The 27,633-nt window shown below is 45.7% G+C and overlaps 2 protein-coding genes across 2 annotated transcripts in view; one reads left to right on the top strand and one right to left on the bottom strand.

The window, feature by feature from the left end:
• Nucleotides 1-6,411: 6,411 nt before the first annotated feature.
• Nucleotides 6,412-24,217, bottom strand: LOC135897024 (uncharacterized). Its single transcript, XM_065425588.2, has 5 exons — nucleotides 24,195-24,217; nucleotides 23,754-23,921; nucleotides 19,187-19,267; nucleotides 16,736-16,766; nucleotides 6,412-7,962 (listed from the first exon to the last, which is right to left on the bottom strand). The coding sequence occupies exons 1-5, from the start codon at nucleotides 24,200-24,202 to the stop codon at nucleotides 7,768-7,770; spliced, it is 483 nt and encodes a 160-aa protein (XP_065281660.2). The 5' UTR covers nucleotides 24,203-24,217; the 3' UTR covers nucleotides 6,412-7,767.
• A 119-nt stretch (nucleotides 24,218-24,336) lies between these two features.
• Adsl (adenylosuccinate lyase) overlaps nucleotides 24,337-27,633 on the top strand; it is a 32,973-nt gene continuing 29,676 nt past the window's right edge. The window contains exon 1 of the mRNA XM_065425587.2: nucleotides 24,337-24,896. Coding sequence (XP_065281659.2) covers nucleotides 24,762-24,896 — 135 coding nt within the window. The 5' untranslated portion in view covers nucleotides 24,337-24,761. The remainder of the gene's footprint in view (nucleotides 24,897-27,633) is intronic.

Below are 27,633 nucleotides of genomic sequence, written 5' to 3' on the forward strand. Positions count from 1 at the left end.
CTTCTTTTGCGAAAAGTAATGGGCGACGGGATGCTTCAGTTGCCGGATACTATTTTATTATTGCGATAGCAGCTCTATGAAGACTCCAGGCGCATTCCTGTCGTTGCCCTCATGTTCCGTATAAATAAAGGCCAAGGGCGATAACATCGTGACCGCGCGCCGCATGCTCTATGTCCGAGTGAAAGCGTGCGGGGGGGAAGGGGAGGTGGTGAGCCGACGATGGTGGCTGAGTCTTGTGTGCGCAAGGGAGAAAAGCGGGGAGGAAGCGCGCCGCCTTCCGTCGCACGCGATACATTTTGGGAGTGGAGGGAGGAGGGGGGGGTGCTGTGATCTGTGAATCTGTGGTTGCGCAACCTGCTTATTTGCCTTATTTGACGCATTATATATAGTGGCTTTTTCTTAGGTACGTAGATTTATTGGAGGCTTATGTGTATATTTAAACATCTTGTTGCGAGGTTTTGTGTATATGCGCAGTTAACTTTGTTTCCAGTGACAATTTTTTGCCTTGTATCAAACTGTATCTTCACATTTGTATATTCCATCGTATCTTCGCATTTCTAATGTACGAAGGCGAGTCAAATGAAAGTGAGACAACCCGCCCGGCGCAATAATGGTTGGGTTCATTATTTTCGAGGCATGCGCGTAGCACATACGCATCTCATTTACAAGTGACATGCAGAGGTGAGGTTAAATGTTCTTTAATGCTCTCATACACGGGGTTTAACATGGTTGCATGACATTATCGACACTTCAAAAGTTGAACAGCTTGGTGTCGTGAGGTTTTTGACAAATGAAGATGTTTCCCAAAAAGAAATTATTCGCCGTATGGCTGCCGTATGCGTTGAACATTGCGTTTCATTGGCCACTAAGAAGCGTTGTAGCAAACTGTTCAAAGAAGCACATGAAAGTTACAAAGACGATCCACGGCCGGGCTAAAGCCACCGTGCAATCCCCCCCAACACAATTGAAAAGGCCGTGGTTGCTCAGTGGTTATGTGTTCGGCTGCTGAGCACGCGGTCGCGGGATCGAATCCTGGTCAAGGCGGCTGCATTTCAATGGAGGCGAAATGCGAAAACACCCGTGTACTTAGATTTAAGTGCACGTCAAAGAACCCCAGATGAGGGTAACAACTTTTTGTCTGCAATTGTGACCGGGGATGACATGGTGCCGCTACTACTAGCCTGAAACACTACGGCAAATCTTACAGTGGAAACATTTGAATTCACCGCTCCCAAGGAAAACAAAGGCCGTCAGTTATGCCGGAAAAGCGTTGACTTCTTTTTAGATCGTTAGGGGCCACTATTGATAAAATTTTCTAAACCTGGAGAGACTCTAAATCGTTTCAGATATTGTGAAAGATCGGATCGGCTGCGTGTCGCAATTAAGAACAAACGACGTGGAAAATTGCGCATTGGGGACATCTTCCTTCACGACATTGCCCGTTCCCACGTCGCTGATGTGGTTAATACAAAACTGGCAAAGTTCAAGTGGGAAGCGCTGCAACATCCCTCATGCAGCCCAAACCTGTTGCCTTGCGTCTTCCACATTTGGTAAAATTTGAAGAAACTGCTCAAGGGAACCAGATTCGTGTCGAAAGATGACGTGTAGTCATCTACAGATTTTTGAGGCAGCAATCAAAGGAGTTTTATTATACGGGAATTACGCGACTCGTTTGTAGAACAAGTGTCTAAATACTCATGGTGACTACTTTTAAATAAAGTACCCGGTTTGTCATATATTCGAATTGGCTCACTTTCATTTGACTCGCCCTCGTATATGTTGCAGAACTCCTGCTTTTTATATGTGCTCTCTGTTGCGACTTTAATTTCGGAGCAATTACTCGCAATGAACAACCGCTGACAGTCCTGCGCAATACATTCTTACAAAGGAAAGTGTCGTTGAGATTTTCCCCTGTTCGTTGCATATGTACAAAAATATTAACAAGGTTGTTGAATGACATATATATATATATATATATATATATATATATATATATATATATATATATATATATATATATATATATTGATCCCTCGACTAATTTTATAAGGAGCAGGCCGAGCTGCAAAGTGAGCCCCCCCCCGAACGAAATTTCTGGCTACGCCACTGCGCGGCACCCAGGTCGTGTGCCGCCGGGATTAGAAGGGGCCCTAGGACAATGGAGCCCAATCGTCCCCCCTCATCGCCTTTGAAGAAGACATTTGCTACCGCTGCGCGGACCTAGGACCGCGCAGCGGTCCTAGTACAATGGAGCATGAGCACCCCCCTCCCCTTCTCCTCCTTGGAAGAAGCGCATTGCCAGTCTGCGAGGCAAGATCGCAGGGGGATCAAGTGATCAAGAGAGGAGCAACCGCCGACTCTCTTCGCCGGGTATGACACCATCGCACGGGCGCCTACCATTGGCTGAAAGTGGCGTCATCTGAGTGGACTCTCCCATTGGTCGAACATGACGCGACTTCGAGTGCTCGAAGGGTTTATAAGAAGCCTTCCAGAGAGACCTGAGCATTCTGGAGCATTCCCTGATTCACCTCTCTCGGACTTCTTGCCGCGGGCCGCCGCGTCCGAGTTGCTGCCGGCCCGTAATGACTGTACGACTGTTACTTGTCGCTCACCTCCTTGTAAATAATGTAAAATAAACACTCCCAAGTGTTGTTTTTCATCCCGAAGTCCGTCCTCCAACCCCTACAGTGGGTACAGGCCCTGGGCTATAACACACCTTGCATGCGCAAGACGCCGTGTCTCAAGCCTCCATCCATCTCGGCTCACTCGCAGCTACAGCATACGGATCTTATCGAACTTTATATGGAGGTCACGAATCGCACGCAAGTTATCAGCGTGGCATAGCATTCTTGGCAGGATATTTTTCTGTGGAGAACGTTATGTCAGGCGCAGGCCATTAGTGGCATGGAAGTACTGAGCGCAGAGTTAAATAAAGGAAATACACGCAAGATATTGTTGTGGTACCGAAATATGCCCCAAAGGGCTAATGGGTGTAAACTCTCTCTCAAGGAAAGCTTGCACCCTTTGGGACTTATCTTGTCTACGTTTCTTGTCGTCCTGTATCCTTTGGGGTTTCACTCTTATTAGCCTTGATAACCATTGCAATATTTTTTCTTGCATATGTTCATAGGCTAGTGCACATGTTTACGACTCGTTAAATGGACAGTATAAGTGCAGCTGGTCAAGTTAGCACCATGACGTTATTGTGTTTGTATTCCTGCAGGTGTTGCTGAATACCTTACAATATATGGTAACCAGCTCAGGTTCACTTGCGTGGTGGCACCAACTGTAATACCTTAGTTAAACAACCAATAATCACCACCATTTTCGGCAACACATTAAGTGATCCTGTGTACCAGACTGGCATAACCGAACGCTCTATGCACAGGCCACACTAACAATTGCAATGATAATGTAGCGTACTTACAACAATGTGCCTAAATCTAGGACTATACGCACAAACTGGGCAAGTGTAGATTCCAACATGGTACACTCACCACCCGGCTTTACTACTATGCAATCACCTGCAAACAAGCAACAACATGCAAGAACATAGTTGTGCATGCACTTTATTTTACCACTACAGAAGAACTGTTTGTGCAGTCGCATACATGATACAAGTGCCACTGTACACGTCAGAATAAATAGTGTTCTAAAAAGAAAAACTAAGCGAGAGTGTCTTTATAGTACATATTACCTATTAAAGTTTCCGAGTGTTTTTCCTATGTACACATGCCTTGCTTCAAGGGATGTCCACTAAGGCAGCAATACAGTACAACTTTGGAATGTGGCAAGGAAAGGCATCTGCAATGAGCATTGCATAACCTGGACACATCCAATAACAGAATGGGTGTGCTGAAGCATGTCCATGAAAGAGGCAGTCAATAGACGTGAGTGCGCAAAAGACTCACTCGGACAAGGCTGCTGTCATCTGCCAACAAGGCAATAAGCCTACACAGCATGCAGTTTACATTTCATGAACAGGAAGGTAACGCGAGGGTAGATGTACTTTTAGTTCACATCAGGGCAACTCTGCCAGGCAGTACTCAAACACTACCTTTAGCCATTACAGCACATTTCAAGAACCTAGCATGGGCACAATGTTCTTTCTGGTACAGCTCACAAAACAGCTGTGGTCCAAGAGCAGAATATCACAGGAAAATGGTCTCGCGGTGCTGGACTACTGCAGCTCCAGACAGCTCAATTTTGTTTCGTACTACAGTTGAGTGCTGAGTACCAAATATGAGCCACCAATTGAACTTCTACTGCACACGTAAGCCACGCAGAAAGTGCAGCAGGTGTGCGTTTGTGTGAGCATGTGCTACAGCTGTGCTCATGCACACAGGTGTGTCAACGAATGCAGACAATGTCAGACTTGCGGCTACAGCTGTCAGCAGCATGTTGCTGCACAGTTCCATGCAATGAAAAGATGCAAATCCTAACGATGTGCACTACAAACAGCAAGTTTGCACATCTAGTACCTTTCTTCTTCCACTTATGGATACTCAGCATTGTGTGTGTGTGTGCATAGAACAGCAGCACATGGGACGTGGTGGTTTGACGAACATGGGCCAGACATCTGTGGACTACACCTCAATGATAAGGAGTGCAGTGAAATGTAGATAAAATGCAGACAATGCTATTTACATCTGCACTGCATGGTGTACCTGGCCAGTTCCACAGAATACCTGTCCAGAATATCAGTCATGCCGGACAAGAAGGAAACGCTTACAGCAGTGCCACCATCAAATGCACGAGCACTGTGGAGCATTTGCCTGCTGAATCCGAGTAGTTGCTTCAGACTGGCATGAAGCGCTTAACAGCAACCACAGTCGCTCGTCTCGGCAGCTGCCACACTTCAGCCACAGCTGCTAGGCCCACTGTCGACAAATGTTGCACACAGACTCTGGGCGCTGCCTCAGACCTCGTGGCCAATATTCCTAGGCACCGGCTGCATATGCCAGCTACGAAGTTTCATGTTCGGGCCAAGTCTGATGTCTACAGAGCATTGGCCACTGAATGTAAAATTGCTCAAGGCCTTCCCAAGTGCTACTCACACAATGTGTATTCATGCAAGGAGTGTGAAACTATATGAGCAGCTAGTATACAAACTGACAAAGAATTTGAGAAACAATAGTCGTTGAAGATAAGCCAGCCAAAAGCACCACGATTATTCCACTACAATTATGTGGGTTAACCAAACTTGTGTGCACCCAAAGTGTCAAAACATGTAAAACATGTACAAAATAAAAGTTCAGAGGCTAGAACAGCCAGCTAATCGAGGAGACAGGAAGGAAAACACCAAGTGATCTCACACAGCATATTGCAATGGGGGAGAACGTAATATCTGGTCAACTTTTCCAAAAGTGAAGCTTTTTTTTTCTTTCCTGACTGCAATATACCTGCTGTAGAAAGGGCTACTTAAGAAAATTTGAACGTCCCATATTCTTTACTACCTTACGAGGCATCGAAATTGTACGGTCACATGCATGCATCACTTCAATATCATGCGGCATCTTGCTGAAACAGGGCAAGCTATGCAGGCATGACAAGAACTCGACAAAATGACCCCTCATGTGCCTAGAACATTGTTTGTACACACAGACATATTTCTGTGAGAAATAATGCACGCCACACCCCTCAGATCACAAGCTTCAAGTAGTACAAATATGAAACATGGAACTTGGTCTCGGGGACTTGGGCCTGTTTTGACAGAATGAACTGATAATGAAGATGGAGAGTCCTTGCCCTGTGCAGCAAACCTTCGGTACCTGATAATGTGAATGATAACAAAATCTGCTCAGTGGAAATTTGAAAGCCCCGTCTAAACCACAGACTGTTTGACAACACTTGAAGTTAAGTCAGTGGTGCCTTATGTTCTTATGTCCTATTCACTCCAAAATGCTCACAAGGAGCCTCTCTCACAAAAAGCCCAACTTTTGCAGAGCCTCGAAGTGCAACTTGTTGAGTTCAGAGATGCATTTTGCAAAAGCACATACAACGAATGTGGCATTTCCATCTTTAATTGTTGCATGACGAAGCTGCAAGGAAATTAACCTTTTTCGCAGAAACTGCACCCCGAGATGACAGTTATCGAATGTGCAGCTGCCCAGTAAAGCGTTCATACCAAGACACAGCTTTTAAATGTCTAACTATAACTTCAGCTAATCAATTGGCTCTCCAAAGAATAAGTTCTGGTTTCTTTTACAGCACTCGCGGATAATTCGGAACGAAACAAATTTGCATTTCTTGAAGGTCCTTCCACCTTGCAGCCCAAACTCATTTGGTTAAATGGAACAATGTGCCTCTATACCTATGTAACAAAGGATTTCATTAATGACAGCATCACCACAAGAAATGCTGCTAAGCACTTCTATCACAGAAATATACACGTTTGCAACATGCACCCACCACTGCAGAAGATAATTTAATTGTATGTAGGACGCTACACAGGAACGAAGAGTCGTAAAAACAAGATTGTTGCAAGCACAGGCCACGTGCCACTCAATTGAAACCAGGTTCACTAAGAATAAAAGGCCCTCAAAATGCTAAAAGGAAGTGCTCCTAATTGTTCTAGGCAGACGGTGACGTAAGGCTAAATCTGGGCCTTCGGATCAAATGCAAATCTGACAATTTTAGCGCAGGCCACAATACACAATGTAACCAAAAGTAGAGGGCTTAGCAGGAACGCTGCCTTCTGATGAAGAAGTTGCCTTGTAAGAGGCAGGTATAGCGTTACAGTGCCACATCAAAGTCTTGCATTACACTCAGGGTTGAATGGCCAAAACAAATTTTTATTTGTGCTTCGTGGTAGTACCCTGTCACTGGCTAATAATGACACTGGCTGCACACTCATTCTGTAATAAAAGGAAGTATTTGCAATCCCGACACAACTGTCCAATGGCCCCACCAAACCCAGCGCCACTACATTACAGATGCAACGACTCTGGCACACATTCTCCACACACAAGTTCTCTTGGCAAGCTTTGTAGCCACGGCGCATTTCACAATGTTTCTCAAATGCCCGGCTGTACACACTGTTCGAAGACGATGAGCCGACATTTCCTTGCGGGCGATCCTACTCTCGACAACGCGACAAGTCGTCTGACAGAGAGCAAAACCAAGTCACGTAGAAAGTCCTACAAATTGCCATAATGCAGTTCACTCGCTGAAGTCAAATGATGGTGGGTGGCTTTGCGGCAAGAACAGGTCAATTTGTCACAACCCTGGTCAACGGGTGCTAGCGTCGGCATCACGCTGCAGTCCTGCCAAACTTTCTCTACAACCAGTTTAATGCAAATGAAGTCACTGTGCAGGCAGACATAACACCATAATGTGTAAGCAGCCTTATTAGCACTGTTCCTCAATGTTTCCTTAATGAACATAAGCAATGTGACGAGGTGGGTGTACCACACAGCTTGAATTTCCTTGCAGCAGTGACCAGAGAAAAACAAATGACACCTGAGAGTCGCAAGGCAGTCGCAGAAGGGCTACGTCCTGTGGGTGCAACGCCCTTGGAATGAGGCAGACGGCCCGACTGCTTCTGTTGTAGCCATGGCAAAAACCACACAAAATGGTGCGGTTCTGACACTGCAGGGACGTGCAGAGATGGCTGGCGTACAGACGTGAAAGAGTGCCTGCGTCTCACTAGGACACGTCTCTGCTGGCATCCTTCTGAAGAGCACAGTTTTGTCACGGTAAAACAACAGCTGCTATCGCAGCCAAACACCAAGCATGCAAGGCCATTCAGTAAGGGTGCGGGAGCGGTCACAGCTGACTCGGACCGGGACAGTGCTCCGGAAGTCGCTGATGGGAGGCACCGAGCATTCGTTGCTGCCTCTGCATGTGAGCTTCAAAGAGAAGCCGGTTGATGGCGCCGTAGTGTGGGTTGTTGTCACCGCCATTGGAAACCAGGTGCGCCAGTGGGGCATGGTCGGGGCAAGACCCGCCGGAAGAGCTTGTCTGTCAAAGAGAGGCGAGCAGGTGCCGAGAGTTACAAGATGGCAGAGTAGACAGTTTCTGATTATGATACCTAAGCAGAAAAGCGTAACAGGTTTGCATTTTCAAACACATGCTTCATGCGTTTGTATAAGCGTAATAGGTTTGCATATTCAAACACATGCTTCATGCGCTCGCAGTGCCATTAACAGGTAGTCATGGTTGCGTTTGCATTTCTGAAAATATAAAACCATAAAACAATGACTAAAAAAAAAAATCTGGGGATCCTGCACACTATGGGACTTGGTTTAAGCAAAGCTGTGGCTGGTGTTTGTGAAGAACGCTGCTCTTGTTTAGCAGCCATTTTCAAACGTAGAGCACACAACCAAGTTGGACACATCTTCACCATGAAATGCCTCGCACAATGCGAACTTAAATTGTGGAGCTCGAACATGCAGATCCCGCACAGGACTACGGTATAACAACAATGGAATGACAACTGTATTACAATGACAAAATGACTGTGACAGCACGACGACAATGCATGACACCCAAATGAATATGACAGAATGACGACAATGGAACGGCAACAGCAGCATGATGATGAATGTATCGCAACGCCGTAATGATGAAGAATGAATTATGACTTTGGAATGATGATGACATGATAACAATGGCATGAGGATGCTGTAGTGATGACGGCATGACGGAAGTGGGCAATGATGTTGGAAGGATGACGACTGTATGGCAACAACATGACACTGGAAGGACGATGACAATGAGAGTATAATGGCAGACAACACTGGTGTCTATCTCAGAATGGCCACGATGGAATGACCACAATGGCATGACTGCGACTGTATGGCGATGGCTGCTTGATGACGACCCTGGATGACTACAATAGAATGACGAGGATGGAAAGATCACTACAGCGTGACAACTGTATGACGATGGCATGACAAAGGAATGCCAGAATAATGACGAGCCAACACAGTTGCGGGGGTAGTAAAAATGGAAGTGCTATCCTGTGCCTGAGCTATTTGGCAAGACATCATCATCAGCAGCAGCAGTGGAAAAGTCGAAGGAAGAGGCAAAGAAAGCACCCTAAAGAAAAATTATTTTCATTAGAGTCATTAAACTTGCACTCCCAAGGTCTCTGTCAACGTGATGCAAACTATGCATATACATGCATAGGTTGTGATACATGTGTAGGTTAAGCCGAAGCAATCCAAAAGGCTAGAAAGCTTGGCATCTAGTATTGCATATTCCCTGTAAACATGCATTTTGATCTCCTTCACTGTGATCGGCGGTTCATTGCCTTCACTTCTTGGAGGATGCCGCCGCCATGTATAGTGAAATAATGCTGCGAGGTTGAACAATGTGAAGGCACTGCTGTGTTCAACGTTCAACACCCATTGTAGTCTTCTGAAAACATTTGTCTTGGCTAGCCTCATCTCAGTTCCCTCCTCAGAAATTCTTCTTCATGGCCGAGAGTAACAAGATCCCTTTGAGGCAGGCAGCTCTGTTTATTCCGAGCTGGCCATCCTAAAACCCAAGCACACACTAGGTTTTGCAAAAGAGCAGTGCTGCAGCCCTATCTCTGGCACACCAATGGAACACACATAAAGAAGGGTGATGCTGAGTGGAAACAAACAGGAAGGTGGCGGACATGCCAGCATAACTTCAAAGGAGCATCCATAAAACTCTAATGTAAATTTGTGGCAGTCACAGTGATAGCTCAGCACCTTATTGGAACACTGAGTGTTCTGAAGACACTTTGTATTAAGACTGTGATGAACGAGATGAATTTATGATTATTCTGTATATAGAAACAATGCACCTGAGCAGTTGATTTAATTTACACTAACTGTGAACAGCTTCTTCACTGGGCCAGGAATGTTTTTACGGTACAGACTGTGTTGCTGAGATACACACACAAAGGTGCTGATGTGTGAACGCAAAGGATACCAACCAAACACCTGCAGATGCACTTTTATAAAGAGCCAGAAAAGGAAAAAAAAAAGGGAGAGGGGTACTGCTATCATTAGACACCCTCATGACAATACCCTGCTGCAAGTGAGAAAGGCCACTGCATGTCATCACAAGCACACAACATATGGGTGGTGAACTTTACTGACTTTTTGTAAATACATGGTGGTTACAAAAACTCTCCTTATACTGTTTTGAAGCAAGCAGTTTACTTCATCATCATCATCATCCGCCTGGTTACGCCCACTGCAGGGCAAAGGCCTCTGCCATACTTCTCCAACTACCCCAGTCATGTACTAATTGTGGCCACGTTGTCCCTGCAAACTTCTTTATCTCGTCCGCCCACCTAACTTTCTACCGCCCCCTGCTACGATTCCCTGCCCTTGGCATCCAATCCGTAACCCTTAATGACCATCGGTTATTTTCCCTCCTCATTACATGCCCTGCCCATGCCCATTTCTTTTTCTTGATTTCAACTAAGATGTCATTAACTCGCGTTTGTTCCCTCACCTAATCTGCTCTTTTCTTATGCCTTAACGTTACACCCATGATTCTTCTTTCCATAGCTTGTTGCATCGTCCTCAATTTAAGTAGAACCCTTTTCGTAAGCCTCCAGGTTTCTGCCCTGTACGTGAGTACTGGTAAGACACAGCTAATATAAACTTTTCTCTTGAGGGATAATGACAACCTGCTGCTCATGATCTGAGAATGCCTGCCAAACGCACCCCAGCCCAATCTTATTCTTCTGATTATTTCCGTCTCATGATCCGGATCCGCGGTCACTACCTGTCCTGAGTAGATGTATTCCCTTACCACTTCCAGTGCCTCACTACCTATTGTAAACTGCTGTTCTCTTCCGAGACTGTTAAGCATTACTTTAGTTTTCTGCAGATTAATTTTTAGACCCACCCTTCTGCTTTGCCTTTCCAGGTCAGTCAGCATGTATTGCAATTGGTCCCCTGAGTTACTAAACAAGGCAATATCATCATCGAATCGCAAATTACTAAGGTATTCTCCATGAACTCTTATCCCAATTCTTCCCAATCCAGATCTCTGAATACCTCCTGTAAACATGCTGTGAATAGCATTGGGGAGATTATATCTCCCTGTCTGACACCTTTCTTTATAGGGATTTTGTTGCTTTCTCTATGGAGGACTACGGTGGCTGTGGAGCCGCTATAGATATCTTTCAGTATTTTTACATACGGCTCTTGTACATCCTGATTACGTAATGCCTCCATGACTGCTGAGGTTTTGACTGAATCAAATGGTTTCGCGTAATCAATGAAAGCTATATATAATGGTTGGTTATATTCCGCACATTTCTCTATCACCTGATTGATAGTGTGAATATGGCCTATTGTTGAGTAGCCTTTACAGAATCCTGCCTGGTCTTTTGGTTGACAGAAGTCTAAGGTGTTTCTGATTGTATTTGCGATTACCTTAGTAAATACTTTGTAGGCAACGGACAGTAAGCTGATCGGTCTATAATTTTTGAAGTCTTTGGCGTCCTTATGGCGTCCTTTGGCGTTTACTTATGTGCATTCAAATGCTGTCACCATCAATGTAGCGCCCTTGCACAGCACAACAGTGCTCCCAGCATTTCTGCCACTTGGCGAATATGTCCTGGAAGTCTCTTTTCCGAAATGAGTTGAGCACCCTTGTGTAATTTGAGCTTGATTTAAGCAATCATGCCAAGCCGGCAACTTCTGACTTAGGTGCTTAATCTTGGGAAGCGAGTGAAATAAGCAGGAGCCAAGTCTGATGAGTCGGGTAGAAACCATGTCAATTCCAGTGAGAAACTCAAGTGCGTGGAGTTATCTGTGATAGAATGCATTGTCGTGGTGTGGCATCCAGCTCCTCGTGCGTCCTAGATCGGGCTATTTTCTCCAGATGGCCTCCCTCAGACGCCCTAAATCTTGGCAGTAAAACTCACTGTTCATAGTCTGGCCATTCCTGGACGAATTTCTGATGCACAATACCGTGAATGCCAAAAGACACAATGAGCATGCGCTTTCCGTCAAGCTGCAGACAGATCTAGCCTTTTCTTAGATCATGCATGACGAAAGCATGTCTGTTGACAGGGAAGGGGAAAAGCAGCACCTAATCTGGTGCTCCTACAACGTTTTCGGCAATGGCCTGTGCCTGGCGGCCTCAGATGTCAGGACGTTGGGCTTGTCCACTGTGACGACTCTTGCTTCCTCTCAGGGTTGTGCACGTACACCTAAGTTTCGTCCCTAGTGATGATCCACGACGTGAAGGACGAGTCATTCGTAAAGATTCACTTGCGCTTATTCCACTCTCCTCGCAAAATTAGAGACCCAGCTCAAAGGTAGCCAATTTGATGCAACTGCCAAGCTCAATCGCAGACGCGTGTTGGACTTGTTCCAGAAAAGAGGCTTCCAGGACATATTCGCAAATTGGGGGAACGCAGGGAGTGCTACATTACTGTGCAAGAGGACGATTTTGAAGGTGACAGTGTTGAATACACAAATTACTTTCTTCAAAACAGGGGCAGTCTCGAAACTCTGATCCTGCCTCGTATACTACTGCGCTGGCATATATACAACACACTTAGATACTGAAGCTCTATGTTGCCGAGATTCTCCCCACTCAAGCCCTCTAGTTGAGTGATGTGGAAAGCTTCTGACACTTTTAGCTTTCGCCTAGTTCTTTAGGTGCCATAGACTATCATGGCTAGGTAGATGCAGATTACTAACCTCCAGGAAAGCAGTTCTCGATGGTCGATTATTCAGATGGGCAGTCCACTAAGGCAGTCTACTCAAGTATGCATCAAGAGGCAGACAACTCTAATTGACATTCAACATTGCTCTTGTAAATCTGTAGCTCAAGCGGCCCTGCAACATAACTCTTGTGTATCACACAGACAATCTGAATGTTTTCTACATTGTACTCCTTCAACACCACCATGTATTCAGTCAATGCCCATTTCTTTGTAACAAGTGATGGACGACGATGCTAACTTCACAGGTTGGTGTGGTTGCTACACACACGAGCACCACGTTAAAACATTCGCAGTTTTTGCCAGGTATGCTCACTAGCACTAAGAAAAAGAATCTGCTTACTTTCCAACTTTTGCATTTACTGTATAACTTCCATAGGCCATAGTAGGCCCACGATTTTGAAACAGTGAACTGTAGGCATTATCACTTCATCCCAACAAAGCAAAAAGGATGCATCAAAAGAAAGCACAAGTCAGCTGCGGGGCTTTGAAATGACGATGTCTAAAAGCTAAAAGAACAGCAATGTGGATGGAGATATCCCACACCATGAAAAGTAAAATGTCTGGATGACCTTCTACGATTGAGCAGATAAACGAGACTGTATCCCTCTAGGGCAGCTGTGCCTGAGGCACACTCGACAAACGTGACTCCACTGAGTAGACACCAGTGCGCTACAAGCACTGCATGCCTCTCACAGCTGCACATGCTCTGACGGGTGGACAGGATTGAGGCAACAACTGGCTTCACTGCAAGCTGTCATTATCCCACGAGTAGCTGCCTAGGCTTTGCTCCCTTTTCCATTTCCAAGTATTCAATACTTCGGAAGACTGCTCGGCTACAAAAATGTAAAGATACAGTTACACCAAAAGTTTACAGCCTGCAGGATCTGAGGAAACAGCAAATTTTGCAGCAATGTGTCACCGTAGCCAGTAAAACCATACAATATTCGCATAGGCTATACTCGCGGACAACTTACTGTGGCAGTGGAGGAAAAGCTAGTGGGGCAGAGCTTCTGCCCTTGTGCTACTGTGCAAAGTACTTCGGCAGCGTTCAACAGCTCCTTTCCTTTCTTGCAAGAGATACTGAATCAGCATAGCCTCCACATGCGAGAGTTTTGCAATCATCGAAATGGAGAAGAAAAAAAGCAGAAAAATAAGTCACATTTAAAACCTATTGGTGCATTTCGCCATATTTTGCTGCTGTAAATGAGATGTTTATAGTATCTCTTCTCCAAAACTAATGTCGAAGCGAATATGGGACTTTTTTTTTAGGGGTACTTTTACTTGTGTGTGCACTGCCTCCACAGCTTTCCCGTAGTTGCCTAGGGAAGTTGTTTGTCAGTGTAGTACAGGCTAGAAATCTGAACACCAGGCTGCGGAAATACTATTAAGCTACAGTATTTGCACAATTCTAACACAACCCAAAATCTAACACACACCCAATTTGTGCGTGCTTAAAGTAAGCAAATAAAAGTGCACCCGAATGCAACATGCACAACAATGTAATCTGTACCCAATCCAGAAGAGAAAAATATAGTATGTCCCCACATTCAAAGGCAAACATTTCTTTAATAACGTTTCACACTGAAAGTCGTGCGTCGTCATTGCCATTTGCATTCATTAGCTACAGATATCAATTATCTAGTGATCACTTTTAGAGATACAGTAAAAGCTCGTTAATTCGAACCGCAAGGGGAAGCCACTTCAGTTCGAATTAACGAAAGTTCGAACTAACGAAAGTGAAGGAGAGCAACAGTACACTGCAATTTGGAAGCAGTAGGGCATGTCAGAAAGTGATCAAGTCGAAGCTCTGGGTCCGACTGTGCCACACCACCGATGTCCACCGAAACGAACACAATGAATCGCGACGGCCGATACCTCCTAAGCTGAAAACAGAGGTGCACAGCTGATGAAGACTGCCGAGACAAAGACGCTGAACATGTGAAGGCGGCGAAGGCCCTGATTCGTTGGTTCTTGATTGCAAGCGCAGCTGCGACGTACTTGATTCGCTGTGTTTTGGCGCTTGCCGTGCCATCTCCGCACAACATTAGCAGCTGTACAAGATTTGCAAAGCCTCCGAGATTCGCAACGGGCTAGAAGTTTCGGAGGTTACATAGAACGGAGAGGCGGCAGCCGCCGCTGCCTTCTGGCTGACCCCGCGTCGGTTAGATTTTTTTCAGATTTTGCCTTCTCTCGCCGTTCTCTCCGTTTCGGAGGCAATACAGCCTTGTGTGTAGGCAGTAGGCGCGTTTCTCTGGCCGTGTGCCAGGCGAGCGTAGTTCGAATTATCCGTGAGGGAACCTTCTCGCGTTCGAATTAACGAACTTTTTTATACATAGACTTCTGTGGAGCTTGGCCGGACCAAATCGTACAGTTCGAATTATCCATAAATTCGAATTATTGAAGTTCGAATTAACGAGCTTTCACTGTACTACCATCGTTTTCACGAGATTTTAGCAAACTCAGCATCGGACTTCGTAATGTGTGGCCGAGAGCGTTGCAGGCACTCTGCGCAGACAGCAAGCTTCGCACAGCACCAGAAACGCTGGTCACCGAATACGCCGACGCCTCCGGTGCCAAGCTGAGGAAAAATCTTGCGGCAGTGATTGCATCTCTGGCAGTGACTGTGGCCAACACGAAACGAACCCACAGCAACCTCCAGGAAAACATGCTCTGCCGCCATCATAGAGCGTGTTTTACGGAGTGTCATCATGGCGCTGAGGTAGACTGTTGCCAATACTGCAAACGCGGTTTTGGTTTTGTATTTGATTGTAATGCGCAGGCTACTTTCAGACGTATTTCTGTGGAAAAAAGGTGCGCATCACATTCATGCAAATACGGTACTATTCACTTGCCTTAGCTAAAAAAAATTCTCACATCAACTCTACTTCTGCTGGTATCACCTTTGTGACATATCTGTTTCGAGGTCCAGGCCTATTTAGCCAGAGAGTTCCTCACAATTTACCAGATAGAGCAAGAGCAATACCTGGCACCACAATCCATGTAAGTTTCTTTTAAAAGAAACATGGACTCCCTAGGAATGCCATAACATGAAAGGATTGGCTTTTTTTTAATGTGGCTTGGCCTAAACATGGCCGCAGCTGTGCAAGTAAAGTTTTCTTGAAATGAAATCTCTCCTGCATGCAAGCACTTTTAGTCACTCTTGCGGAGTATAACAAGTAAACAAAGAAAGCGCATCAGTATGACTGAAACCATGGTACACTGAGCGCAGATGTTTTCATGCTTCCATTTAAAGTTAAACAACACACCGGTAATACTGCTCACATTTGCCAAAACTGCATGCCTTAGCGAGAGGGATCATGTTTTATCAATGAATTTATATATAACAATATTACCACAAATACACTGTTTTGCATTTGACTGTAGACATTTTCTCCCTGACGTTCACTGCAATCTATTTGTCACTCAGTGCGAGACACACTTACCGCATTCCAACAGTCTAGAATGTAAGCAAGCTCGAGCGAATATTCTCAAATGCACAGTGATTCATGAATAATAAGTGGATGCATCCTTTGTGTGTAGAATTTTCAATGTCCAACCATCGTGCCCACCATTACGGTAGTGCTTTGAGTGTTGCTTGTCTTCAGGGTACAAGTTTGCTCACAGAGAGTTCAACTGTCAAGCGAGGCGTTTGCCAGTGCGATTAGTGAAAAAAGCACCAAATCTCTGGGCACACTCCAGTTACAGGCGTTGTGTAGATTACAACAATCACACCCACTTGAGGAAACACGTGTGAGCCTGTGCCCTTTGCATCAATTCAAGTCAAATTGAAAACAGCAAAAGTTGATGCTAAACCAGAAGTTGTACTTCAACTACATTGCACAGAATAAGGTCTCGGCACAGCTGCTTCCAACCTGCAACAACAGCTTCTTGTCACTTGCAGAGTGCAAGTGACACAAGGAACCCTTAAAGCCCTTGCAGACTGAAACACTGTGAATAAAAGAACAGGTCTTTACAGTCAAAAGGTCTAGAAAAGGACCAAATTCATTTATTAAAATAAATATGAAGGTAAATGTAGTAAGATTAAAAATATAAATCACTTACGTCTTCGTCTACAGTGTCGTGGGAGTTGACCCTAGAAAAACAAGCCACAATAGATGGTGTGAACTTTTCTTGACGCTGTTGACATAGTTTTACAAAACTCCATTGATAAATTTTTTTCAATGAGAAGCTGACAAAGTTTTGAGAGGATAGTAAACCAGGCTAAGGTAACTTTGTTTTCCCACTTGAATGTTCCTTCAATGTATCCATTTATGGATACACCACACCACAGACGCCCCAAATGCTACAGCGGACTTCTGAATGCTAAAGGGAACCAGTCGAGGGGCACGAGTTAAAACCACACAAAGCTGACAGATTAGGAAACCAAGTAAAGCACAGGAGAAATTAGCTGTTCTGTTGTGACTATAACTGAAATGCAGAAATAAGCTTTAATTTGTCTGTAAATTTCTGAACGTTTTGAGAGTACGAAGGAAGTTCCTGCTGAGGTGTACCGCAGCAACAACGCTGGTAGCGACATCTGGTGATGATGGTGTCTAAGCAGAGAGCAAGCAGAACACTGCAGTGACTTCAATATTCTACTTCAATGCTGGTGTAAAGCGCTGGTAGTAACCTAACTGTTAAAGTGCAGTACTTTTATTATATTCTTTAGACAAAACAACAACAAAATTTAAAAAGATTGCAATTGGACAAAACAGCACCAGGTGTCACTACCAGCTTTGCCACTGCCATCCACGGCTCTGGTAACCTGGTAATTCACAAATGTTCAGTTTACAGACAAACTAAAACTGTAACAAGTAAAAAAAAAAAGAATTTACAGTCACTGTAGCATACATTAATTAAAAAGAAAGACTAATAAAAAACATTAAAAGAAACATTAATTAAACAACTTAACATCCTCATTTGAATGAGCTGTCACTTCTTATTACTTGTTTTCTCCCACCAAAGGTTGTGGGTTCGAGTGCCTTAATTGATGCTACCTTAATTAACTTCACCCTACTTACACTAACGGTGGTGGATCTGAGTGCCTGAATTAACTCTATGTTAACTATGCCTTTTTTTTTTTTCGTGACGAGCGGCATCGTAGCCAGCTGGGGAAGGGGACAACACAAACACACGAGCAGTGGCAAGAGTGTATGTCGGCGTGAGGCGAGCTCACAGGACTTTCTGTACCGCAAGCCATGTTTTCCAGACCATCGGGCGTATGAGCCACTTCAGGCTTTTGCCTTGAAAGAGCAACCTGCCAATGGCGGGAGCTGATCCCACATCTTGGGCATCACACGTGCAGTGCTCCATTACCGAGTTACTCTGACAGCTGTTCTCCCATGGATTCTCCAAGTTAGCTTGAGCATGTGTGCTAGGATCTGAACCTGGGAATGTTAGCCAATGCTAATTGTGGCCATGGCAGAAGATGTGGAACACCATTCTAACCGCAGGCATCAAATCTGACCCTTCAAATTTCACAATATCCCAGCTGTATGAGAATTTTCACAGCCCAAGTATGAAAAACTATTTTAAAATTTGTGACATCACACTGGCGTGTCACTGGCTTTCAATTCATAATACAAAAAAATTAAGGTCTGTTTTTTTTTTCTCAACCTCAAAGTAAAATTTACAAATATAGTTCTAAAAAAAATATTCAGTTTAAATTTGTTTACTGGTTCTGTTAATGATTGGAAAAATAAGCTAAGGGTGCGCAAATATTCAGAACTTTTGAATTCCAAATCGAATAGTGTCCTACTGAATTCGATTTTTGAATTGGACGCTATTCTTAAATGCAATTATTTTTCTAATATTTTAAAACATCAAGTATGCTCAGTTAAACATAAAACTGGAGCAAAAGTACTGTAAGTTTTCACCCTCGCCAGCACAGTAGAGACAAAACATGAGAACTTGTGTAGTGGAGCAGGCTACGTAGCTTAGGTAGCCATACTTTACAGGCTATACATGGATCACTCGCACTCTCTATGCATGGAAACTACTTGTTTGCTCCTTGTGCTCTATTTGTGCTTTTAATAAACAATGCTTCATAATGCACTACATAATGACAGAAACTTGCTCACTTTAGGAACATGAGGATTTCAACATTGTTTTATATTAACTCTGATAACAGATGTTTATCTGAAAATTATTCAATATTTGATTCATTTCTGGCACTATTCATATTCAATTCCGCCTCAAAAATGACTATTCGCACACCCCTACTGTAGACCTGCAGCCAAATTTTGCACGGCAAAGCATCAACATAAATGTATTGGGAGATACAAAAATGATGGGTTATTATTTTTTTTTCAGCAGTTGCATTTCATAAATTTTTTCAGTCGCTGTTAAACACAAAACAGAAGCTAGCAACAAAGGTAATGATGAACATAGCATTTTAGGTAAACCATGTTTTCAGATTTAAATGCAGACCACTTGGGCATCCTTTAATGACATTTGTGCTACAACACATGTATTTACGCATGATATGAAAAAGCACGGATGGCAGACGCCTACCTTATCCTGAGGTTGTTAATCTTCTTTGAAATTGGCATGAACTCGCAGCTCTCGTCGTCGCATGGGCGGGGGCGCTTGCGGCTGTAAGACGAGAAATCATCAAGGAAAAGGTCAGAGACTGCGTACTGCCAAGACATCTTTGGATCAGTGATCGCCGGTGCCTTCCCCGTGTGAGTAACACGGGCGGCAGCAAGACTCAAGTGCAGTTTGGATTCTTGTGTTCTCCTCATTTAAAGCTCCCTCTTGCGCTCGTGTACATGCTCAGCCAACAGTGCAAAATATGCATTGCTGCACATCTGTACAGTGAGAAATCAGCAGATAAGCAAGTTCTGACAGACACGCTGTGACTGTAGCATTAATTTGCTGGTTTTATGGTTTTAGTGTCATACACAATTCCTCAAAGTTCCCTTAAACATATTGTTGTCATTACATTTCTACGTATTCCTTGGTTCTTCGTAGGATACTAATGTGGCTGCCAAATAAATTTGCAATAGCAACAGCCCAAACAGTTTAAAAGTGTGCCATTGTTTTTTGTAGAACACTTTTCGGTAAAGTTCAGACAGATAAAGGTTATGTGTGGCATATCAATACATTCTTTTTCATGTTACTTATATTTTAGCATGTGTTAGCATCTAGTACTTTTCCCAAAATACTCCCCTCCCCCACTTCCCCTGTTGGTGCAGTTCTTTTTTTTGGGGGGGGGGGAGGGGGAACCATGGAAACCCTATTTAATGTGCATGAAAACCTAAGCACACAATAGTCACTGAAGTCTGTCCCCAATGAAATGGCATGCACCTGGAAATGGCATGCACCTGGAAATCAAACCAGTGACCTTCCAATTAGCCAACTTGCAAAACTTCATACCTCAAACTTCTAGTGCAATAAGACAGCCCCACCAGGTACTCTCTTCCTTGAGCTACTGGTATGGCAAAAACTGGCAGAGGAAAATCTCTGCCAATGCACTATACTGAAATACAGCCATGTCAGGAGTTAGGCAGTTTGTCTCATATGTTGTCTATTTGTCTTCCATTTGCATGCTGGGCAAGAACTGTGTGGCCAAAGGTGTCCAATGCTTTTGATTGTAGCACATTGTAGTTTGATGCTGTCATTATGTATTCCGCTGACAGAATCGTCGAGGCTTATTTAACAGAAGCTTTTCAACCTCTATCTGCAAGTTGCGTCAGCAGTAGACATCAGATTTAGGTTACAGGACAAGCAGCTATGCTTACATACACAATAGCCCACACTATGCTTAGGTCCTACTGGGACAAAAGTAGCTTGCATACACAAAATGGAACTGTAATAAGTCACGTGTGTACCCTTATCTAAAGTTCTCTATTTATACAGATCTCGCCCACAAATCCGCGAACTTTCATAAAGACGTGCACAAAACCCCCACTAACTCATATGCAGACGACAAGCTGCTGGTGTCAGTCACATCAGTGGTTTGTTTCAAGCTTTAGCTTCCAGCCCTCACAAGACAGCGTCCAAACACTAGTGAATGGCAAAAAAAAAGAAAGAAACTCATGACCATTTTATCAGTGCAGTTCAAGGTTTCTTCTGTCTCGCGAGCTATCTGAAATGCAACAATGGAAGTCATATATTAGGCGCAAATTCGAGGCTGCGGCGATATTTACAACCACGGTGAACAAATAGGTGCATAAATTTCCGTAAAACGCAGTCTAGCAGATCACATCGCACCTGCCGCGGAACAGCGACCAAATAATTTTGGTAGTGACTACAGTGACGGGGCCCGTCACTTTAACATCTGCACTACAGTGACGGGGCCCGGTACTTTAACATCCTCACTACGGTGACGGGGCCCGTCGCTTTAACAACAACACTACACCGACGGGGCCGTCACTATGTCGGTATTGGGGGCGAGGTCGACTTACGGAGTCGCCATCTGTCGGAAGCGCCTCATATGCGTCGGCGTTAAATAAAGGTTAAATAAACATACTACGCGGCAGCCCTCCTGAACAATTTTGCAAGTACTCTCGAAATGGCAGTATTTTACCTTTAAAATAATCATGTTGGACAAACAGAAAGCACATAATGGTTTACAAACGCTATCTCTTTGCCTACTACGTACAGTAAGCTGGGACTGCGAGCGGTCGCCGCAATCGATTCCACCGAACCGGTTTGCGTGAAACGTAAGCAATCGCTGAGAAAACTATGTGAAATATGTTCTTATAGTGGGATGGCTGTCTGTGTAAATAAATGTAGCATAACAGAATGAAGCTGCAATGCAGCGATCGCACGGGTTCGCGGTGACAGACTTCGCGTCTACATGCATGTCCTCGCGCAATGTTTCGCTTTCGCTCCGAGCACGTTTTCGCACCGTGCCGTGAGCTTTATGCCGCAGCATATGAGCATTTGACAGTACGCAAGCTACCATTGTTGCATGGACACTATCGGAGCTGTTCAAAAATAATTTCGTTATAGCCAGGGGTCTTCGACGCCTACAGCGACTTGTGATGTTCCGTCGCGATGATTCAGTCTTAATTTTCTTTTATTCTAAAGTCTTGGAAGCTTCAATATCATTATTTCTAAAATTTCATCGAACTGCATGTTTATCGGTCTTCTAAGCGAGCAATTACCCGCTGCTTCTTTTTCTTAATTCAGTAGAATATTGATTGTCAGGTGCTCACAAGCAGGAACATGGGCCGTGACTTTTTAAATGTGTTTTTACCGTTCCCCTTCCATTAGAGTGAACTTTCTTTATTATAATCATCATACGTGTTACAGTGCATACGCAAAAGATTGTACATTCGTGGACAAGTACCCATTGCGGTCGTTCGATCCGTATGTGTGCAATCATGTATTCGATTACTGCACGGAAGTTGCTGACATCGTGAAATTCACGTGGTGTTGTGGACAGTACTGGAATAAAATACCGCGGTCCGTAAAGTGCTTGGCATCCCCATAGGCGCCAGCACCGAGAAGCTCATGCAGCTGGGGGTCCACAACACTTTCGATGAGGTTGGGTCACAGAAGTTAGTCCGCTGGACTTTAACCCGTCAGGGAAAGGCAGTGCGTGCTCGACGCGTGGTCGCGGGAGGCCGTCACGGTCTCGCCGTTCCCGCGCAACGTGCACCCGCAACGCAATGTAGGCACACGCCGGGCCCGGGCCGCACTTCTCGGATCCGTCGCCGACGAACCACGATCGGTCGCGTTCGTCGACGTCGCCCAATACGGTTCGTCCGACCGGTTCGCGGCGGCCGTGGTGGATCACAGGGGCAACCTAATGCCGCGTCCGTGCGGGGCAGGTGTCCGGATTGCGGAGATCCATTCTGCACTTTAGAACACATGCTCTGGCGGTGTCCCTCGTTACGGGACCACGGTCATCTCACCACGGATGAAGAGTGGGAGGAGGCGGTCAGGCACGGCCTGCCCGTCCCAACGTCGGAACGGCTCGCGGCGGCCCCCTCCCTCATAAGGGGGTTTCGGAGTCGCTCCTCAGGACCTTAATAAAGTTCACTGCCTGCCGTGAAGTGCTCGAAGTTGTTTGCATAGAATGTTTGAAAGAAGTGCGGCCATTGACGTCGCTACAGTGTCGACGTAAAGTGCCGGTCCCGTCTGTGGTTAAGGAGACGGGCCCCGTCACTGTAGTGTGTATGTTAAAGTGCCGGGCCCCGTCACTGTAGTACAGATGTTAAAGTGCCGGGCCCCGTCACTGTAGTGCACGATTATGTTAAAGTACCGGGCCCCGTCACTGTAGTACAGATCTTAAAGTGCCGGGCCCCGTCACTGTAGTCACTACCAATAATTTTACTAGCTGTAAACGGTGAAAGCGTAGGCCGTCTTCGATCAACGTCTGCAGCTAACTTCGCGACGTGCGCTAACACAGGCGAAAGAACTGCGATCACTCATTTTCTGCGCGTCTATGATGACAAGGTATCTACAATGGGCTGCCGCCATTTAATATCGTTCTGAACAGCCGACAAGACGACACAGCAGCGAAACGCTGCAGCTCGGGGCACGCCGACGTCCTCCGAACGGCTCACCCCGAAGTTAGCGCAGTAAACAAGCAAAAATACCGTGCGCAGCCGTCGCGTAGCCCCAGCGTGAAAAACTAGGGTAGCTTTAAAAAAAAACTCGTCGCAGTACCCACAGGGGTGCCAGTACCGACCGGACAGACCGTCTGTTCCGAGAGGTGTCAGTTTTCACTCACGACATTTCTGGCGCAACAAGGTCGCTGCGACGACACTCCCGAACACGCTGTCGGCAGCGAAAACCGCGGCGTTAGCTCGACGCCTGCTCTACGGTGACATGTAGTACATACAAGCCTTGCGAGACGGCGATGACGTAGATGTCGCGTTCACGCAGGGACAGTCGTATCACGCGCACGTTTGATCGAAGTCCGATTTATCTTTATTTATTTCATCCGCGGCCTCTTCTGCGCGATGCGTCAAAGTCGAGACCGTCTAGGAAAAGGAAGGCCGGCTCGTTCGCGCGAGAGCCGTGATGCGACAATCCATGAACGGGCACTCCCGTGTTCAGCCACGGTCAAGCAAAGAATGCCGCATTTGTGAGGAGTCGGTTATGATGCGAAGACAGGACTCACGAGCCTTCTGTCAGCGTCATGTCGGCCTGCAGCGACGGTTGACCGGACGCCACGAGATTGGTGCCCACGGCGAATTCCAACGGGAGCTGCACCTCCCACTTCGAAACTAACAGAGCTCTGCTGGCTCCGCCATGTTGAAAGACTCCCGAGGAGAACACGCGCGTCGCTCTGGCGGCAGATTTTGCGAAGCAAGTCGCCGTCACACTTCATCATAAAGCCAATTTTTTTATTTCGTTTGAAGCGTTATTACCCGAACAGGTTTCGTAATTAGTTGTTTAGTTGGTAACATTGTTTGCTTTTAAGTGCGCATCATAAAGTACAATCACAGAATGTACAGTAAAATAAAATACTAAAAAAAAGTACGCAGCAGGATGCGAGATACCGGTGTACCTTTTGATAGCTCTTATTAACTGATAAAAATACCAATTTATTTAAATGTACGTTTGCATAGTGGTTGCGGCAGTTGTTCTCAGGTCTGGAAGCGTTGCGACTGATCACCAGTGGTCCACTCACTCCTGCGGCTCATGTGCACCCTCCTGTGATACGTCCAGCCAGCTGTTAAGCGCAGCTGTTTCTCATTTAAATTTACGCACGGCGCTCTGTTAACAGTCTTGTCACGCTGCCGGCATACTCGTGTACCGTCCGTAAATCCCGCATAGCGGGCTCGCGTGGTTCTTTGAAATTATATTTACAGCTCCAGATAGCCGGGGCCGCAATAGTCGCACGAAGTTACCACACCCAGCGCCTCCGCGCTGCCACAGCGGACGCCGCCGCCAATATATCAGAGAGTCGTCAGACCCGTCGGAACACTCGCGATGACGTTGGGGCGATAAGATAGGCCCGAGCGGAGAGGAGGAAGACGAAGGCGTTCGCGGCCGTGGAAGGTCACTTCGTGAGGTTGAGGCGAAGAAGAGCGATCGCTGTATTTTTTTGCCGCCGCTTACCGCTAAGCTTCATCTGGTCTTCCCAAAAGTTCGGTTCACGTATTTGTAACGTATAGCGGCCGTCATGAGCTCACACACGAAGTACCAGACTCCGCTGTCATCGCGCTATGCAAGCGCCGAGATGTCTTTTTTGTGGAGCGACCAAAAGAAGTTCTCGACCTGGAGGAAGTTATGGATCTACCTGGCTACAGCCGAAAAGGTATAACTGCAGAACATTTTAGTACAAGCATAGAACAAGGTGCTGTAGCTGTGTGGTAACCAGCGCTAATTAATGTGCAGTGACCGGCGTATTCCCGTAGCAGACGAACTCGTTTGGAGCAGACAGTTTTCTGCTGCTTGTCTAGACAGACCGATAAGATTGTGCGCAGAGCAGTATTTTTTCATCGCGAGAAGAGTCGAGGAGCATTCTTTTTCTAGCACGACATATTAATTTGTGGTAATGTGCAGTTAGCGAACATATAAAGCACTTACGTCGGGGTGTACAGATGTTTGAAATGGTTGCAAACGTGAAAGCTTAGCAGTTTCAGCAGAAAGTTAAATAATATGGGGAAACTCAAACCTGTCTTGACATCATCGCATTCCTAAAAAGACAAATATAAATCAGTGCACTTGTTTTACATTTGCGATGCGTAAACACCTATAGAGCATGAATTATGCTCTTTTGATACCCTTATATGTCTTTTAATACTTGCCTTGTCGCATGGGCACTTTCAACTACTTTCACCAAGCTATGCCGATTTCCACATAATTTGCACTTTGACCGTACTCAGAATGTTCAACATAGATAGAAACCCTCCCGATCAGGAAAAGACTTGGCCAGGCTAGGCTCACCGACTGGGTAGCCTATAGAAAAACTAGGGCGGAGTCCGAAGACACTGAGATCACCGACATTACGAGCTGGGTCGCAGGAATCAAGGCAGACTGCAAAAGGCTAACCTGAGAGGTCGCCCTCACCACCAACACACCCGAGGTGGATAAGCACCTTTTACACCTATGGGACGCCCGACGGGGGCTACTAAGAAGATGGAGGCGGCAGAAGCACAACAGAAAACTCAGACTAAAAATCGTTGAGGTCACCAGACAAGCCGAAGAGTATGCGACAGAACTCGCAGGGCGCAACTGGGACCAAAAATGCAATGAACTACAGGGGACCCTGGGCTGGAAAAAGACATGGGCCTTGCTAAGGAGTCTTATAGACCCAACCATGACCAAGTCCGAAAATCGTAAAACGACCCAACTGATCGCGCAACGATTCCAAGGCACAGACCGGGAAATGTTCAAGAACATCAAGCAGCGCTACATTGGGGATACAACGGACGTCGACTGCAGCTTGGCATACACGGGCGAAGCAAATCCCGCTCTAGATGAATCCATTACCATAGAAGAAGTAAGACACGCTGTGATGTCTGCCACAAAGAACACCACGCCAGGCAAGGATGGCATCACCAACGCCATGATAAGGAACCTGGACGAAAACTCCATCAAACGATTTACAGAATTAATAAATAAACACTGGGAACAGGGGACTATCCCGGACGACTGGAGACATGCGGAAATAGTTATGATTCCGAAGTCCGGAAAGACTCCCTGCCTGGAAAACCTGCGACCCATTTCGCTAACGTCCTGCTTGGGAAAAGTATACGAGAGAATTGTGCTTCAGAGGTTGGAGACCCACCTGGAGGACAACGAGCTCATGCCACACACTATGTTTGGATTCAGAAAATGCCTCTCAATGCAAGACATCCTCCTGCAGATTAAGGAGGAGGTACTTACTACCATCCCGAAATACGGAGAACATATCTTGCTTGCACTCGATCTTAAGGAGGCCTTCGACAATGTAAGTCATAGGGCTGTGCTGGAGGGTCTCAGCAACATTGGTTGCGGGCAGAGAATACACAACTACGTCAGAGCTTTCCTCAGTGACAGAACCGCCACCATTGGTATAGGAGGCATCAGGACTGACACCTTCAACATGCCCAAAAAGGGAACACCGCAAGGCTCTGTGATATCCCCTACGCTTTTTAACATTGTTATGATCGGGTTAGCACGGAAGCTCGAAAAAATTGAAGGGCTCAGGCATGCCATATACGCCGACGACGTCACCATCTGGGTGACCAAGGGATCCTTAGGAGAAAAACAAGACCTTCTGCAGAGCGCAGCAGATACAGTCCATGCATACACTGAACACTGCGGGCTTGTCTGCTCCCCTGAGAAATCCGAGGTGCTCAGAGTCTACAGAAGAGGTTACAATCTGCAAAACTCCATAGACATCTTCATAGGGGGGAGGAAGATTCCGGAGGTATCCCAAGTTAAGATCCTTGGCATGTGGGTACAAAGCAACTGTCGTGTGGACCACACAATCAGACAGCTGGCAAACACTACAGCTCAGATCACGAGGATGATCGCAAGAATCTCAAACAGACGGCGAGGTATGAAAGAAGAGGACACATGTAGGCTAATACAGGCCCTCGTGGTCAGTAGGATTGTATACAGTGTCCCCTACCAAACACCGCTCGAGCAGGAAAAAGAACAATTAGAGGCAATCCTTAGGAAAGCTTACAAATGCGCTCTCGGACTACCGGTCAACACCTCGACGGAGAAATTCCTTCAGTTGGGCATAAACAATACAGTGCAAGAACACATCGAAGCTCACCTTCTCGCGCAGAAAATGAGACTCATGCTGACCCCAACGGGCAGGAACACGCTGAAGATACTGAGTATGAGAGATGCTTGCAGAGAAATTAACAGCACGGAAAGCATACCTAAAGAGATTCGAGAGATCATTGAGGTTAGCCCGATACCGAGAAACATGCACCCTAACTTACACAAGGCCAGAAGAAAGGCAAGATCAGAAGCACACAACAGATATTTCTCGGCGAGAAAAGACGTGTTATACGTCGACGCGGCCACATACAATGAGCACTCCGGGGCGGTAG

The sequence above is a fragment of the Dermacentor albipictus genome, chromosome 8, assembly GCF_038994185.2.
Source record: "Dermacentor albipictus isolate Rhodes 1998 colony chromosome 8, USDA_Dalb.pri_finalv2, whole genome shotgun sequence".
Taxonomy (NCBI): domain Eukaryota; kingdom Metazoa; phylum Arthropoda; class Arachnida; order Ixodida; family Ixodidae; genus Dermacentor; species Dermacentor albipictus.

What these genes read in the sequence shown, in the direction of transcription:
- LOC135897024 (XM_065425588.2), bottom strand. An exon ending in ATGACGCTGACAGAAGGCTC is followed by an intron (nt 19,268 to 23,753) that starts GTGAGTCCTGTC and finishes CTCGTCTTACAG; the next exon opens with CCGCAAGCGCCCCCGCCCAT. An exon ending in ACGACACTGTAGACGAAGAC is followed by an intron (nt 7,963 to 16,735) that starts GTAAGTGATTTA and finishes TCTCTTTGACAG; the next exon opens with ACAAGCTCTTCCGGCGGGTC.